Here is a 19,519-nt window from a genome sequence, read left to right as displayed (position 1 = left end):
TCCCCGCAATAACTCTGTAATTCTTTCCTTGTCAACCTAAGTACTTATGCTGCATTTTACAAGGCCCATAAATTCCAACTAATTACAGTATTTAGCTTTTCTTAAAACTTCATCTTTTGACTTGACTATTAAATTACATGCAAAAATAGTATCATTTGAATTCAGGCAACTCGCAAAAGCAAGATGCTAGACTCCATAATGATTTAATAGCTGGAAAAATGTCTTAAACGCTGTATAAACATCCATAAATTAATCATTTAATCACTATCCTCAGCACGAAATCATTATTTCCTTTTATAGACTGAGCCAGGGTTACCTAATCAGTTTCAGTTTCTAGCTTAATGCATGATTCTCATCTTGAAAAAATTACTATTTTTTTTCTTCTTGTACTTGTTGAATATAATTTTGAATCTGGACAGTTCATATATCACATTCTTGTCACAAAAATAAATCAATCAGAAAATGACAAAAAATTATAAAGTTGAGATAAATCAATTAAGAAACAAATGCATTTCTCAAAAAACACTCCTTAGAGGAGAACAAAACTAATGTTGGAATCTGCTGAAAGAAGTTTTATATAAAAACCGCATATGGTACAGATAACTTTCTTCAATTTAATGCTGAAGAAAAATTCAGACATTAAAACCAACTACTACAGCACACTTTCTATAATGATGGTACTTGATAAATGTCCAGGATAGTGGCATTGAATCTAAGAGCTTTTAGGAGCTACTTGAAGTTAATAATTTTTGTGGAAATTGAGACTTAGTTGGTCTGAAATGTCAGATACTGCGAAAATCTCCCTTCTTATTTTGCTTTTTTTTGGGGTAGTTTTGTGGTGATTTTACACTATGTGTACTCTGAGAACTTGGGGAAAAGAAGCAGCAACCAAAAGTTTCTGCTCTGAATACAAATGTTTGTTTTACATGATAGCCATGCCTTGAACAGCTGGATAAAAATTATTCTTTCTTGATATTTAAGGTATCTATAGTTGAAAAAACAAAAAACACACTTTGCAGTCCTAACAGGCCAGCAAGTCAAAGACAACTAGACCAAACATTTATTAATAACATCATTTAAAAAATAAACGGTCATTTCTTACATCTAGTTCATCAGAGAAATATCTTTCAAAGAAAGTTATGCAAGCTTAGAAAATGTCCTCCCAAAGGGATACAACTCTTAATGATTGTTCAATATGCTTTCAATATGTTAATGAAAGATTCACAGGTAGAATCAAGTAAGCTTGAAAGACGTTGCATATGAAGCCTGAAATCAAATGTTTAATGCCAGTATTTTTCTGATGTGGGAAGGCAGTTCACATTCACAGAGCACTGCGATGGAAAATCCACATACACTAGTATTGTCAGAAGCTGAGTCTATACTGAAGGAAAACCTAACTTTCACTATTTTTGTCTAGCTCTTTTTAGCACTTTTATTAGTTCAACCTTAGGTTAGGGAGTAAATGGAGAAAATATAAAGGATTCACTGAGGACAGTGGTGTATACGTGTACCGTGTTTTTTCTCATGGAATAAAAAAATGCTATTGGCATGTATTCAACATGGATGAGAACATCTAGAGTGCTTAGAATGATTCTTAGTGAATTATGCACATACCTGTATATTATCTGGGCCACTTTTGAATGTTTTCTTCAGTTTTATCACTCAAAAATAACTATGAACTCAATGGCATGTGTTTTCTTTTTCTTATTCTCAAGAGATAACCACGTCATTTACCTAACACATCCAATAATTCAAATTATCTTGGCCAAAACTTGATTACCAACAGCATTCTCTTGTCAACCAGATCATTCCACCACCTACAAACTTATACTAACATTATATGAATTAAGTCTGATTCGATTCAGTCAAACACATCCTATTGCACTGTGAGCTCTACCGGCAAAGATGTCCTCACCCACCAAAGCCCACCTGAGGTAATTATGAGGTAACAAGCTTATGCCCTTGGACTGAGAGTTTTGGCCAAAAAATAGAAGGAAAGTTACATTTAATGCCTCTTTCCGTCCATGTACTTGTTGTTGACAAAAACAAGTTATAAGTTACTCATAGGCTTTGAATGACTCTTGCCACATAATGAGTTATTAATTCAGCCACAGTTTATCTTTGGTTTTTATTTTAACAGAAAATAATTCTTCTATATTGTTTACTTAAAATCAAATATTTGAGGGGAAAATTTAGGGGAATTAGTAGTTCAAGCAGAACTATTTTCCCTACTCCTTAATAATTACTCCCTAATATTTCCAAGATCTTCATATGGCATATAGATGTATCTTCACATGTATGGTGGTTGTACAATGGTTCATAGTTATTTTAATTTTGATAAGTGGATTTATCAAAAAATTATCTCATGCATTTTTATTATAATAATAATAGAAATAATAAGAAAACCCTATTTCAATCTGCAAAGAAAATTCAGATGTGGTGCCAAACAAACAAACCAACCTGCCAGATTACCTGCTAAATTAATGAACTAAACAAAAACACCTGAAGTAAAACAACAAAAATGTAGATTTGAGCTGTAATTATTGCACTGTGTGAAGTTATGGGATAAAAAATTTTGCCACAAATGGATTTGAGCCAGAAATGTATTGTTTAATGAAAAAATTCAATTAAAGCCTATCTTTTTTTTTTCTGTCCATGGATGTGTCTGCTAAGAAAGCCTTAGCTTTTATTTGCTTAAAGCTAAGATAAAGCATTTCAAGATGTATTTTACTTTAAGTCCTAACCCTCTGGATAATGAGAAGTCATCTCTCATGTCTCAGGCAACGTTGCCCTGAGCTGTGGAGATGACTGACAGTGCTCGGCCTAAGGTACACGATTTGGTTAGACATCACACTTACCTGCTTGATTTGTGGTTACATTTACAGACACATACTGCCGGGCTCCTGGGCTCAAGTCGGACACTCCATTCACTGCCTCAATCTCAAAGGTATAGTTTGTGTGAGCAAGCAGATCCACCATCATGACAGAGGTGTTTTTCAGGCCGATTTGCTGGGGGAGGTACCTGACATGACCGCCACACTCGTCACACACACCTGCATGTGAGTTGCACTTCTTGCATGCAATATAATATGACACATCTTTCCTTCCACCAGTGTCAGCAGGAGGAATCCATTCCAGAAAGACACTAGTTTCATTAACATTTGAGATGGCATTCCGAGGAGCTGAGGGGGGTCCTGGTTTGCAAAGTAAAGTGAAAAAAACAAATTTTGAGATGATAAAATTAAGCATTGTTTACTACACAATCTCTGGTCTGAAGGAAAAAAAATGGATTTGCAATCAATCTGTTAAGCAGGGAGAATGCAAGAGTCATCAATTTGTAATAATCTTTGAAAAATCTTGTTATACCTTTGTAGAAACAATAGTGGGGTTGGTATACTATAGAAATGACTTATCTTGGCAAAGTTGCAAATTCAAATAAAGATGTTTTGCTTAGTGTATATGTAAAGAATTATGGAGTAAAAATATTTATGCAAAAAATGTTAGATAAAATTATGTATTCAAATAGTGGCAAGTTCTTTGGCAAGTCCAAGGACAAATTCTCCTTGGGGATTGAACAGATTACTTCCTCAGTGATACTCATCCCTGAAACCTAGGAAGTAAACATGAAGGATTTACTAAGCAATGAGCACAGGTAGAAATAGGATTTATTAGTGTGGCTCTTGACTACAAATTCCACAAAAAGTAGAAAAAGTAGCCTTAGTTTATCTCAAAATAAATTGCATAGCTACTGATAAACCACCAACAGAATTTGGAACCTCCCTCATATGTCAAGAAAGAACTAGGATTTAAGTAGTTGATCAACATTGCAATCTGTAATAAGAGTTTGCTTACTTTGATATTGTTTTAATATTGTGTCTCTGCAAAATTGTGAATTTTACTTAATTGGAAACCTAAAATTTATTTTAAAAATAATTCTCAAAAACACAATAAGAGGAAGAATGAACATGTTCTGACCTTGAAAGATCAGCAGAATAAATTTATATATAAATAACAAATAACATTCATGTGTATATTACTTTATTTCTGAAATAATAGTTAGCAGACTAAAGAGAATTAAACTTGTTTACATATCAATTGTAACAAATGTATTACTCTGGTGGGGGACGTTGATAACGAGACAAGCTATGAATGTGTGCGGACAGGGGATACATGGGAAATCTCTACACCTTCCTCTCAATTTTGTTGTGAACCTAAAACTGCTCTAAAAAATAGAGTCTTTAAAAGAATTCATTGCATCATGTCTGACTCTATAGTAGATTTTTAGATACTCAGAGTTACAACTTCAGTCAGCTGTTAATATTATATGATCAGATGTTCTCAAAGAGAAAATACATTTATATTTGTTTCAGACGTAGTAAAGATTTCCCAACAGGGAATAAAATGGACTGTGATGGTAGCTGAATGGTTCATAAGCATAAATTAAGCTACTTAGGATGACATAGCTTAGTTATCTTAATATGTGCTGTCTGTTCTAAATATAGAAATTAATGTTAATTTCTACCTAACATTTATTAAGCCATGACTACTGAGGACTAAATTTAAAAGTAATAAGAAAGCTACGTACCATTTATAAAATGTCACTTAAAATTAAAGAACCCCATAACGTAAAAGCTGCCAGTTTTGACAAAACAATCACCACTTTAGTTATATTTGTGGTTGAACCCTGTGAATTTTTCCATACAACCTCACACACTTCGATATAAAACAGTCACTTTTAAGTTGAAACAAATACTTAAGATGGAAATACAAGTGTTTTTTTTTCTATTCCCTCTACTTTATTTATTTAATAGTGGAAGGTTATGGAGAAAATGTAATTTGAGATCAAAATGTTACAGGTCTACTTGTGAGAAAAAGGTAAAATATACTTGAAATTTGTCTACTTCAAAAAGATATCAAACTTCTGAGGGTTTTTTTCTACCAACTGAAATACACCCCTCAGTTACCACCTTTCCTCTAAATCTGTAAAAACTGCATCAGAGTCTGACTCTTTTTCTTGACTCTGCTACTAACAGCCCCTCAGCATGTGGGTGGGGGCACATATGCCTCTCAAATTCAAAATACAACTCATATTCAAGGGAAGCCCTAAAGTAGAGGTAACCAGTGGAGACTGAGACTGACATGCACCTAAAAACAATGTAATGAAATTTCACTGTCCTGCTAATAGATGTGATGCATGAACCAAAGTAGAGCTGTGAGAAGTACCCTCAATTTGAACAGATTCATTAGAATCTGAATTTTGTTTGATTTTCTTTTCCTACAGGTTTATAACATTTTGTTGTCCAGAGTACCAGAAAAATCATTAAAAGTAGTTGAAACCATAAATTTAATAGCAAAGAGCCAAAGAGACATCAATCAAGCCATCTCATTTGTTCAAGGGTATCATCATATGAAGAATTTGTGTTATTATGAATGCAACTAAGAACAGAACACACACACTCACAGATTATATATTAGAAAGATCTTCTACAGGACTCCCAATAGTCTTTTTTGAGAAATGCATACAAATTAGTGTTCTTTTGAGACACAGTATTAGAAATTCACACACCTGGAGACAGAGAAAATATAAAGCCTCAGGTCCTAAAAGAAAACTAAGCAGTCCTTGCCACCAGAGCAGGGTTCTCTACCATTCCCAAACCTAGTAAATTTACAGAAATGGGGGCTCACATTTGTGCTGAGAAAGATAAAAGTCATGCATGGACTACTTAAAGAAAGAATACTTACAAAATTAATAAAATTTAAATAGGTCAAGATATGGTTTTCTCTCCCTAATTTACCAAACTACAGTCTAGCCAACACTCCTCCCCACTATTTGGGCTTTCTTTTGCTCTGAATAATTGAAGCAATTTCCACTGAAACCAATATGCATCACATGCAATCATTGTTTATATCTCCTCAATTCAAATGTATCCTCTCAAAAAATGTATATAATAATGTTATTTACTTATTTGAAGAGGATTGTTTATAATTAGTAATCATCTAACCCATAAAATTATCAGAATGTGATAAAGAATGATCTTTAGCAATATAGAGTTAATTAATATCAATGATTTGAGAAATTATGAAAATATGTTTCACTGACACGATGAAACTGACACTGAAATTCAGATAAAATTTCAGTTTGTGATTATTTAAGTAAAGAAATTGTATGTCTTTATGTATGATACACGTGAATACTAAATTTCAAAAAAATGTGTCTTCATCTTTGAAAGCACCTACAACTTACTGGGATCTAAAATAGTAAAACATGGGACGTCATGGAAACTGAATGTTATGGGGAGATGGGATTCACTGTTCTTCCCTTCAATTTTCTGTTTTTGTTTGATCTGCTATAGAGACTATGGTAGGAAAACTAAAGAAGTATTGCCATGAAGCAAACTAACGCATAAATTTGTTTCCTTTCCAGAAACATGTGGAACACTAGAAAAACAAAAACACCAAAACATTGATAGATGTGGATGTACCCACTGCAACTGTTGGAATTAAATGTTTAATATTCATCTACTCATTATAAGATTACCTGATCATATAATTAATAACAGTTAAGGACACTCACTGTTAATAAACACAACAGCTACTTGAAAATCCTAGTTGACAACTGATTTTATATTTGACTCTTAAATATGATTTGCCAACCCCCAGTTCTCCATGTTTGTGTAGTGTTTCCTGTCTTCTTTTATAAATGACCTTCTCATTGGTCTTTGCAGCTTAGTGGGGCAGATTAGAACGAGAAGGTAGAAGTGCCATGTACTGCATGTTTTTGTGATCAGAAAGCTGCCTTGGAAGACGAAGAGGAAGAAAAATAAAAAAGCTTTACCAGAAACGGGGAAATGGATTTGTCAAAGTCATGTTTGGCTATCATGAACACTAAAATAAATCATAAAATAAAAGGAAAAATTCCATATTTGTGGCTCCGATGTTGAATTTGAAATGAGGGAAAATGGATGCTTCTCACAGTAAGTGATAAAAAAGACTCAAATTTCTCAATGCTTACTCAAGAAGGTTGAAATCTGGTGAAATACTATATTGGAAGATTAAACATTATGCCTGTTTTAGGGGAAATGGTAATAGAATGTAACAGGCTCCATCATGCTCTTTCTTCAAACTGGTGAAAGTTAGCATCACCAAATGTCCATGGGTTTCCTTACTTGTGCATGCCATTGTGGGTGGATCAGGCTCCCTCCTGAAATAATCCTTTTCACAGACACAAGAGGTTGAAGCTTCCTCATGGGTATAACTGTGAGGTGGACATTTGCTGCAGCTCTGGCTGTGAGGTGAAGCTTTGAAGAACCCAGGTCTGCACACTGTCAAAAGAAATAAGAGACTAAGCTTTTCCCTGGAACAGATGCAGTGTTTGTTTTGTGAATAATGTCATTATTTTGACTAATATACACAGATTACATATAACACCATCTTTTCATTAATTTCAAAAATTTTTCATCGGTTTCTGAATCATAAATAACAGGCTATTCATTCAGATAATTAAATATGTATTTTAAGTATTTAAATTACACATGTTGGAATAGATATATTTTTAGTGATTTTTATGCTACAGGAGCTTATAAGAAATTATATTATAAAAGGTAAATACTCATATGTATTTAAAACTGAAGAAGTGCTTTGAGTATAATTTTCATTTATGCTATTATTAACACAACTTATGTTGAAGAAACACAAAATTTCCACTATGCTCAGAGAATGGCATGGTACACAGTAGTTACTTAAAATTTTGTTGTTGAATTAATAAATAAACCAATTAGTAGGTGCTAAAACCTTCACAAAATTCTGTTAGAATGGAGAGAATGCACAATTGAGCTGGTATATCATTCACATTATTATTAATTCACATTATTATTATTATATTGATTCCAGGAGGAGTCAGATTTTAGGCATTTGTTTTACATTTTACTCCATTTTAGAACTTTTCATTGAGATTCTTACTGATTCAACATGCATCTATTCTAATATCAGTCATGTTTATACTATAAAAATTATAATGCTCTACAAAGGGGAAAAATTGTGCCTTATTCAATTTTCCATTCACAGTACTCATCGCAGTGTTTGACCACAGAAGGTGTTCACGTATTCTTATGTAATGCACACATGAGTAAATGGCATGGCACGAAAAATGTCACTGAACTGCTTAGAATCACATGAAGAAAATGTTCTCCGATATTTTTCTTAAGTTGGTGGTCAGGTAAGTAAATGCTAACAAAGTAAGTCTCTTTATTCTGTAGATTCCCTAGACTTTTGTATCTTTCTTTCTTCTCAATGGGTAATAAAGCCAAACTTCAATATTCCAATTGCCCATATGGACAAAGTAAAGACCATCAAAGTGATGGTTTGATTACTTTTTAGAGCTTAGTTAACATAAAGCTAATCAACCATCTATGTTTTTTCATATTTTGAAAACTCACTATATATACTTAAGAGCATTTATTCAAGTATCAATGGACATTTGCTAAGCTTAAAGGTAAACTTGTATTTCAAAGGAAGTTTTTGATAGACATAATGAATTGGGGCCAATTTTCATGTGCTATAAATGATCTGGGGTTTTAGTAATCCATGCTAAGGTTTTCTGCCATCCCCTTGAATAATCAGGAATTGACAAAAATGAGAAGGTACTTTTTCAGTAGATCTAATTATAGCTATAGTAAAGCCTTAATGCTCTCATAAATTCAGAGCAAATGTGAAGGTCTTTGAAAGATAAGAAGAGCTTTTTGATAATATTAGGGACATTCTTGTAGTTAAATGATTAGGAGAAGATTTAAAATATTATTTTTCTTATAATAGGATTGCTGTAGCAACCAGTACCATTCTTAGCTAAGTTACCCAATTTTTCTTCTTTCATCCTTTTTAGTAAAACTATTCTCACTTCAAACATGATTTGCTCTCAGACATGAATTGTCGATCTACATATTCTGCATATTTGGAACTCATTTATCACACATGAAACAAAAGTCATTTCTTTTTAATGAGTGCCTTTTAATTTAAAAACTTTATATGATATCACATATTACACTATTTTTCAACCCTCCATGGGAACTATGGAAATAGGAAACAATATAAATGTAAGTAAAAAGTAGATAAATGTATCTTTCTGTTCAGTAGTTGAACAAAATGCTTTCAGCAGGTGTGGGCCAAAAAGTTTCCTTGCTACTGGGTTATGAAGGTAAAAAAGATAGACATGGCCCTGCCTTTATGAGTCTTAAAGGTACTGTAGGAATAATTATAAATATGATTATTCTAGGAAAGAGAAAGAGCTTGGGAGTGAATACGGACACTTAATTTAGACTGGGATGTCAAAGAGGACTTCCCTTAGGAAGCAGAGTCTCTGCTGGGATGTAAAAGATTAGGAAAATTATCCAATTTGAGGAGTACTGCAGTGCCTTAGAGGGTAAAGTCTTTTCAAAGGACCAAAAGAAGAGGAGGACCAATAGGGATATGAAAAACACTAAAATATTGATCAGGGAGATAGTAGGAATAAAGAGGCAGAGATGAAGTTAGGGAAGAGGATACCAGGTCAGAAACACCTTATGGCTTCTATTATTTGGAACTTTTATTTAACGGGTAAAAACAGGTCATTACAATGTCTTAAGCATGGAAATAATAAGATCAAAGTAGTGTTTAAGAGATCATTTCACTGTAGCACATGCAATGGATTGGAAAGGAACATGGTTGGAGGCATTTGGCCTTTTTGTTTCTGTTGCATTGGTCCGAAAATGGACAAGAGTGGGTCCAATGGTGATAGATAAGAGTAGGTAAATTCAGGAGATGAATATGAGGTAAAATCAGCAAGATTTCATGATATATTTAATTGATCAGGTTCATGAGTGATAAATCTTAAGAATGACTCTAAGGTGCTTGGCTTAAACTGCACTGGCAATACTGGTACCATTTTCTCAGAGCACACTATATCTGAAATGTATTGGGGGAAGATAATAATTATGTCTAAAGCATTATTTAATTTGAGGTGGCTAAAGAAATCCAAATAGAGGTATAGAGAGGAAAACTGTAGGGTTTAATGTTGTCCAAGAAAAATATCACAAAACTGTAATTATCCATTGCCTTCAAATCATGGCCCTAAATCCAAGTGAGACATGCAATGCTGCTACACAATCTTAGTATTATTTTCTTAGTTAACTTCAGTTCCCACTATTGAAAGGATTATTTTGTAGCTTTTCCTCTTTCTTCTAAGTCTTTACAAGCTCTGTTCCTTTGTGACTCTCATGGTATATTTGTGTGTGCACGCTGAGAAAATAGAAGTCATCAGAGAGGAACTTTCTTATTTTCCTACCACCAAATCTCCAAACCTATATGCAGCTTTCTTCCTGTTAAAATGGAAATGTCTTTACTCTTATCAAAAAAAAAAAAATCTTTATTTGTATTAGGAACTGTAACTCACTAAGAGTAATTTTCCAAGTGTCTACTATCCCTTTTACATGCTCAGGGGCACTCTCAATCAATCTCTCTCTCTCTGTCTCTGTCTCTCTGTCTCTCTCCCGCTCGCTCACTCTCTCTCTCCCCCTTTCCCTCCCTCCTGTAGTCATTAACAGGAGCCTGATACAATTTCCAGAACTCATCAATGGAAACAAAGTGAAGCAAAACAAAACATATAACAACAACAAAACTATCAATCTCGCATGACCCCATTTCTCCCCATGGTAAAAGTTACCAAACAGTTTGGTTTCCATGCAGAACACACTTTCTTAAATTATTTTTCCATACATGCATATCCACCTACTCATTTTAAGTCACATGTTGACACACTCCACTCCACTGCCACTGCTTTTATTAAGAATGTAGCCTACTTGTTGCCATACTTCTCCACAGCATTTGATCATGTCCTCTTTTGGGAAACTCCAGTTAATTTTCCTACAGAATGCTAGCATAGCCTACAAGTTTCCACACAATATTTAAGAAACCCTTTAAATGTGACCTCCTTCCGCACTCACTATCTCCATTCATACTAACCTACTTGCAATTTCCAGCACTTGAGAAACTCCTTTATCTGCCTCTGAATATTGCAGGAAAAGCATTCCAGGCCAAAAGACAAGAAATGTAAATTGGGGGGGGAGGTAAAAAAGCTTGTAGTTCATGATAAACTTGGATTTAATCTGAACACATTTGGAAGGCTCTGTGTGTATTATTATTTTCTTTTTTTGAGGACATTCTTTCTGTTAAATGCTGTGGCAGGGAATATTTGTACTGTGGTGAGAAAATAAAAATTATACTCTATACCCTGAAGCTATGATATATTTGGGAAACAGAAAATAAATAGTCATAAAAAGTAAAATTTACTTTTTACATTTTAATCATGACAATATTCAACAAAAATTATTTAGGTAAGCAGTAAAATTTCTCTAAATTCCAACTTGATATAGTTCATTCAAAATAAAGGAAGCTTCTGGAGCAAAGCTGTTTCACATGACACGTCACCTAAATATTTGAAAATACTATGCAAGTTCACTCAAGTTGGACAAGAAACGGGAGAAAAAAATGCATCCTATGTTAACATGTTTCATAAGATTATCTTAGCAGTCCTCTGGAAGCACAGAAACTATTTTTAGTAGTTCTTATTCTGTCCATGCTTCAAGTCTCATTTTAAGTGCTACGTTTTTCTTTTTCTTTTTCTTTTTTCTTTTTTTTTTTTGGCGGTAAGTTGGCCTCTCAATGTTGCGGCCTCTGCCGCTGCGGAGCACAGGCTCCGGACGCGCAGGCTCAGCGGCCATGGCTCACGGGCCCAGCCGCTCCGCGGCATGTGGGATCTTCCCGGACTGGTGAGTCCCCTGCATCGGCAGGCGGACTCTCAACCACTGCACCACCAGGGGAGCCCCGAGTGCTACGTTTTTTTTTCTATGATCTTTGTGCTAAATCCATGATTACATATTGTTTCCTTACACATCCTTTAGAACTTTGAACCATTTGTTTAGCGTCTCTTTTATGGTAGATAGAAAATATTTTGCCAAAACTCTATGTGTATGAATTCTTATCTACTCCCAACCCATATAAACATTCTGGAGAATGGAAACTGTTCATTTGATTTTCATCATATGAAGCATAGTTCTTTGTATTGAGTACATATTCATCAGTATTTACTGGTATAAGCAGTACATTTGCGTCTTTCTTAGGGTCTAAATGGTATGGCAGGAACTTAAAAAAGCTGGTAATCAGAGTTGTTTAAATATTAAGTTCTGGCAAGTAAAAAATAATATTTCATCTTCACTCACTACTTTAGAAGTTTTGCACAGATTACCAACACTAACTCTCATATGTATCACTTTAAAAGCAAAGATGTTATAGACAGTTTTTAAATTTAAACATAAGATGCATGTCATCTATATTCAAATTAATGAAGGCTGTCATTTGTTAAAAGTGTGAAAAGGTGCTGTCTACTCTGATTAGGAATTTTTAAAAATCCTCAAAATTACCAAAAATGTATAGTTGACAAGTTAGGATTTTTTCAACTATTTCTTGTCATTTAAATTACTTTTAATGTTTCCAAAATATTTTCATGTTAAAGGTCCTTCACTCTTGGGATACTTAAATGAATCCACTTTACAATTCAAAGTCAATACTCCAGAAGCATGGTCACCAAGGAAAAAAATTATTTAAGTAATGTAAAAAATACTGTTTTAGTAATTTATAATTAAATTATAATTCTCCCCATTAGAATTAAAATATACAGATCATTTAAATATATATATATAAATATATATGTATAGAAGGAAATGAGAATAATAAATGCACAGACTGCTGTTGTCTATAGAGTTCAAGATATAATTAACCTTCAAAAATGTCATTAGATTTATCCAATTATACTTTATTAAGAATGACAGAAAATCACTATGAACAAGATTTTTACCATAGTTCTATCATATGTGAATTGTCAGAGAATATAAGCTATGTCAAATTTGCTTTTTAAATAGATTTTTCAAAATAAGGTGCCCACAAGATAGCTGAAATTTAAAAGATGTGTTAATTAAGAAAAACAGCATAACACAACATGCTAGAAGGAAATTACAACTCAAAATATATCCAATAATATTTATACCAAAATTTAACAGTAATAGCAGATTTATTCTTACATTTAAAATATATGTTCAGTAAAAAAATAAGTACTGTGTTAAAACACTGACATTAAAATAGATTTTCAACTAGGTAACATTTCTTGAATGCTTGCAAACAGAAACATGAGAACTAACCTATTTTAGAATCTAGAATAGGCTAATTAGAATCTAAGTTTAAATGATTGAAAGCAATAAGGCTAATTTGAATATTAGAAAACAATATCAGAGAAGAACAAGAATACTATTGATAAATACTTTAAATATATCTCTTTCTCTAGATATATATATGTGTATATATATATATATATATATAAATTAGGCTCACCAAATATTGATAGACGCTCAAAGGAATTACATAATATTTATAAATAAAAAGTAAAATTAATTGCTACATATCCTTTACATATTCACTCATTCAATAATGTAATGAACCAAGCTTGTATGTCATAAATTGTACTGGACATATAAATATAAGTAAAAACTACTCATTGCCATTATTCCATTAAATAACTCAGTCATGTGGCTATTGCTTACATGTTGTCTGGCACATATTTAGGCATTCATTACTTGTTTAATGTTTAGTATTAATACACACATTTTTAAAAGACACTCAAAATGACAATTTAAAAATAGCATCCTGTGTGTGTGTGTCTGTATGTGTGTGGAGACAAAAAATTTTTGTCTCTCAGTAAAAGATATATACATACATATTATTATAAATTATAGTTATATATAAAATTATAACTTTTCTATATTTATTAAGTTATACTTTATATTGTAAATTATAAATAAAATATAGATGTGTCACTTTAGAAATTGTTTAGGATTGTATTACTCTCAGATTTTTATGTTCTAAATCTATGTCATTTATAGAAGTGCTGTATCATGTAGGGTCAATGATCAATTCTACTGAACTGAACTCCCTCTCATAGTCTAGGGTAAGACACCTCCCCTATAGGTCACAAAAGAGCAGAATATCCTTAAATTTAGTAAAAAAAATGTATTATGTACCAATATTACCTCCTATCCTACTTTATTTCTAAGATCAGAACTTCCATACTTCATAACTAACAGCTAGCAACATTAGAAAATACTTAAAATTTGAAATATGCTGAATAAGTTATGTATAGATAATATCTATGTACTAAATAACCTGGGATGGAATATTTGTCATGCTCAAGTAATGCATGTTGATTGAATTATTACTTAAAATTATTCCTTGATGATGATATGGTTTTCTAAGATAAAACAGTTAAGCTAAACTAATTTCAGTTTCACAAGTTTAAATACCAAGAGTCCTGTGGAGTATTCATGAAAAGACATTATGCAGTGATATGATGATGTATCTCTCCACTTTGGCAACATGGACATTTTGAGATATAATAACTAACCCATGAAGCCCTCTGTGGTTTGGAATGGACTGACACATGGCCCCTAAACTGTGTACAGCTGTAATTCACAAGACTACCATTTTATATTTATCTAACAATCGCCACTAAAATAAAGGCCACAGAATTTCAGCGACTCTTCGAAGACTTCCATAACCAATGTATACAAGGATGAATATTTATTGAAAATAATAGAATCCATGGTATCTCTCAAAGCAGAGGTTATAATTTCCCTTTAATTTTTGATTAACTGGATTTCTCTCCAATAACAAATTGCTATAGATAATTTTAAAGTTGTATTTTAATTGTTAATTTACTGGACACATTTTATTGCTGTAATTTCAATAGATACTTAAGATGCTGAGCAGTTTTGTTTTCCCAAACAAATACCAACATGCTTTAGTAATAGTGTGTATAGGATATGTATGAAAGTGTATGTGAATGTGCAAAACACTTGATATTTGGTTATATATTTTCAACTTCATTTAAAAATTAATTAGATAAAATTAATTTAAAATTTTAATCAGATAAAGATTTGGGAGTTAAAAAGTATTTATGTTGTTAAAATGAACAGAATCCAACACAACATTTGTTTTGAAGTGTATGCAAGGTCTGGCCCAGGGTCTTGACCTTGACAGCTATGATAAAAATAGTGCTTTCTGTTATGAACATTTCACCTTGTACCACTGGGCATTACATCTCAGTTCACTAACTCAGAAGATGATACCACCAGAGTAACAAAATCATATATCCTCTGATATGATGATAAAGTACAGATTAAGTATGTACCATTTTGAAATAAAGAATAAGCCACTCTTTGTAGTATAAATTAATTAGTGATAATTTTCTCCTTAAAAATCAAGCAACAACTACAACAAAGGAAACTTTACTCCTCAGTCCATTAAGAGAATTGCTCCCCAGATTGGTTATAATTTGACTTTAACTAAAATGTTAACAATGCAGTTCTCTTTAAAAAGCATAGATATAGAGAGATTAACTACAGTATTTGAAAACTATAATTTACATTAAAACAAAAGAAATATTTAAAAATTGCCCTGATTATTTGCGAGAAAGTGTGCTTGGATATAGGAGGTAGCTGGTTTATATGAACATAAACACAATGAAGGCAGTATAAAGGATACACCTAAGACATGCAGTCATTCTAAATTTTCTCCAGACTGCACACTGAGACTTAAACTGAATCAAGCCATTTTGCAAATGTTTAATCCATATCTATGAAATGTTGTCCTTTTAAATTGAAAGTCTGTGAATTAGCAAAAGCAACTGGCTAGTGCAGTTAATTTGGCAAAAGCAGCCACATATTTACCCCTAATTTTCAGTGTTCAAGTGTCCTATTGGGTTTCAAATTAAACAATTTCAAACGTCAACATTAGGGGCACAATGCTTTACTCACAGAATAGAAAATTCATGCCCAAAATAACTTAGTAAAGACTGTCCTTTAATAATATACCTTATTTCTAGAAACTTCAAGCAGGCAAAATCTGAAATATATTTCATAGCATTATATATTACATTATCTTTATTTGTCTATGTTTAGCTCACATATTTTTTCTTCTTAGTTTAATGTGATCGGTGCTATAGAATTTCTCAATCATTCCCAGAGCTTATTTTTATGTCGTAGCTATCTGGTGATCTCAATTTCAAAACCAGAATGAGGCTTGGCTTTTTTTCAAAAGTCAAAGCAGAAAGAAAAAGGAAGCCAGAAAAAGAATAACTAAATGGCTGGTCTCAAGGATGATTACAAAGCAGGTTCTTTACTTCATAATATGGAAATTTAGACTTCAAGATTATAATCTCAATTAAAATTAGATTATGTTTTAAAGCATATTCCTTTCCACTGTCACTTTATGGTTACCATCCTGCCGGCATCTCACCAAACATTTTCTTTTATAATTACATGATATAGAAACAATAATTACAGTAGCCATACTAATAAAATGACATATATTCAGCATGGCCACTAATGCCAGTCAATAAGTGGAACTCTACACAGATCCAGATCATTTAATTAGGACAATAATAATACGAAGTCAGTGCTATTAATTCCATTGTATAGGTACCAGGCTAAGCAATGTGCCTAAATTCTTAGAACCAGCCAGTAAGTAAAGAATCTGGAAGTTCAGCACCGGAGTGTCTGGTAACACAGCTAAGCTTTCTCACTATTATTCTGTTGAGAGCAGGCCTTGAGGCACCATCTTTCTTGTTCCTGGATAATAGTCACTCTCTATATAATGAACCATTCTCAGGGTTGAGGATTGTGGAGAACATTTCAAGTGTATTCTATGCAATCTCAGGTAACCCAGACTGCTATTAATAGGACTTTATTCACTACTTGTTTCTCATTACTGTGTTCTCCACAGTTCCTGTTTTTAACTCTTTCAGTCCGTGTGGCCACCTAATATCTCTTCTTTGATTAAAGAGCTTGAACTTATGAGGTTATTAGACTTGAGCTCAAATCTTGACAATTTTACATTGTATCCATATGCCCCTTGAGATGATACATTACAAACCTTGAAACTAATTTTCCATATCTGTAAAACAGTAGCTCCTTTATGGATATTTCTAAGGGTTTAATTGGAATACACACATACACAGGTATAGATCCAAATATAGTATAGGTATAGATATATACGATGTGTAACATACACACCCATATATGTGTAGCACTGCGCTTGGCAGAGAACACTCAATAAATGATAGCTCTTTACTAATATGAAGAATACTATGATTAATACGCCAATGGTCATCAAGTCTTGAGCTACCTCTATGTCTATCCGCTTCAACTCAGAATAGATTTACATCTCATAATCACAAGATTACAGAACTGGAAATGACCTTACACGTGGCTGTCACATGCCAGACATAATACATGCACATACCAGGCTTGTGTATAATGAGTAGCAGTAATTCCTCTCACCTCCCTTTGTTTTTCCACTGAAGAAACCATACTAACACTTGAGTGAGAGTAAAAGACAAGGCTTCATTAAAACTAACCTGGGCTTCCCTGGTGGCGCAGTGGTTGAGAGTCCGCCTGCCCACACGGGTTTGTGCCCCGATCCGGGAGGATCCCACATGCCATGGAGCGGCTGGGCCCGTGAGCTATGGCCGCTGAGCCTGCGCATCCGGAGCCTGTGCTCCGCAGTGGGAGAGGCCACAGCAGTGAGAGGCCCGCATACCGCAAAAAAAAAAAAAAAAAACTAACCTAAAATCTAAATTAAGAAAGACATTTCAGAGCTTTTAACTATTTAACAGAGAAGCAAAAAAGATTAAAATAGCCTGCCTAAAATCACAGAGAAATTTAGGACTAAAACTTTGGCCGCTGATTCCAATGTTATACTTTTTCAAGTACATTCTTGAACTATTGTCAGAAGGATAATAACTCACTTTTAAAACAAAAATAAACCTCATAAAACCATGCCATGGAAAGCAGTTGTTCATGGTGGTGATGGTGTTAGACTTCACCTCTTCCAACTTTACTGTGTTACCTTGAATATCTCACAACTGTCTTGACTAACATCATCCACTCCAGACTTAGATGGTCACCACACTATGGGCAAGTCTTAAAGTAGTCTCAAATTAGATAAACAAATTAAAAATGTTCACTTCATTAGAATATAAAGCTTTAAGAGACTGCCAGCATTTATCTTTTTTAATACAATCAGGAATAACCTTTTATAAGGCTAAAATTTGACTCATGATAATTTTTCCTTCCTTAAACAACAGACAATCTCAGAAGTTCGATAATCTTTGTCTTTGTGAGTGCCTAGAGATGTAGGGTATATTAATACTCTTACAGTTTTGTAGAATAATATCACAATTTTAGGGAAACACTTTCTTCTAAGAAACTACAATTTGAATAGTATGAATGACTAACCTAAAAGCTACAGATGATAGAGGCTGATGAAAGCATGTGCAGTGCATTATAGAACCCCAACTTTTACATTTCTTTTCTTCTCTTTCCTTTTTTACATCATGAACATATTACTTTGACACATTTTTCAGCACAAAACCTACAAAATTAATATTGAAAAGATAGCATTTGTTATGGACTAAATGTTGTTTGTGCCCTCAAAATTCATATGCTGAAGCCCTGACTTCCAATGTGATGGCAGTAGGAGGTGGGGCCTGTGGAAGGTAACTAAGTAGATGAGATCATGAGGGTGAGGCCCTCATGATGGAATTAGTGGCTTTATAAGAAGATGGGGAGTGGCTGGAGCAAAGTTAGTAAAAGTAAGTGTATTAGGGGATGTGGTCAAACAGGTGGTGGGCAACAGATCACAAAGGGCTTTGTAGGTGTTGTAAAAACTTTCATTTTTACTCAGAGAAGTGACATAGTTCAATTTTAAAGGATCACTGTGGCTTCTGTCTTGAGAACTGACTTTAATGCATAAAGAGGAAGAGCAAGGGGAACAGTTAAGAGGCTACTACTATAATCCACCAGAAGGATAATGCTGGTTTGGTCCAGGTTGGTAGTAGTGGAAGTGCTGTGAAACCACTGGATGCTGCATATAATTGATGGTAGAGAAAACAGCATTTGCTGACAGACTGGATGAGAGATATAAGATAAAGAGAGGAGTAAAGCATGATGTGAGGAACTGAAAGGGTGAAACTGTTCTCATCTGATATAGAGAAGTTTGCAGATGGTGCAGGTTTTTAGGGGAAGATGGGGAATTCAGTTTGGGACATATTACATTTAAGAACTATGAGAAATTCAAGAGCAGATGTCAACCATACAGCTGCATAGATGAGTCTGGAGTTTGAGAGATAACTCAGGGCTGAAGTTAAGAGCATTTAAGGCCATGGGACTGAATAAAATCTCCATGAGGAAGAGTGTTCATGGAGAAGAGAAGATGGTCCTCCACACTCAGTATCCAACACAAAAAATTCCAGACATTGTTGGTTGTCTTTGGCTGGGTGCTCAGGATACAAAGATCTAAAGAGAGACTAATATTATACTGACTTTTTTTGACTAAAAGCGTAGCTTTCAGCTATTTATTTACTAATTATTGTGCCTTCAAAGTT

The 19,519-nt window shown here is 33.6% G+C and overlaps 1 protein-coding gene across 5 annotated transcripts in view; it reads right to left on the bottom strand.

The window, feature by feature from the left end:
• EPHA5 (EPH receptor A5) overlaps positions 1 to 19,519 on the bottom strand; it is a 325,977-nt gene that overhangs the window by 173,863 nt on the left and 132,595 nt on the right. For all 5 annotated transcript variants that reach the window (XM_060147261.1, XM_060147259.1, XM_060147263.1 and 2 more), the window contains exons 4-5: positions 7,167 to 7,322; positions 2,859 to 3,194 (exon numbers count right to left, since the gene is read on the bottom strand). In XM_060147261.1, the coding sequence (XP_060003244.1) occupies positions 2,859 to 3,194; positions 7,167 to 7,322 (492 nt within the window). The remainder of the gene's footprint in view (positions 1 to 2,858; positions 3,195 to 7,166; positions 7,323 to 19,519) is intronic.

The sequence above is a fragment of the Lagenorhynchus albirostris genome, chromosome 4 (assembly GCF_949774975.1).
Source record: "Lagenorhynchus albirostris chromosome 4, mLagAlb1.1, whole genome shotgun sequence".
In the NCBI taxonomy this organism is placed as follows: domain Eukaryota; kingdom Metazoa; phylum Chordata; class Mammalia; order Artiodactyla; family Delphinidae; genus Lagenorhynchus; species Lagenorhynchus albirostris.
Note: the sequence above shows the minus strand (reverse complement) of the source record. Positions and strands in the feature narration are given on the sequence as shown.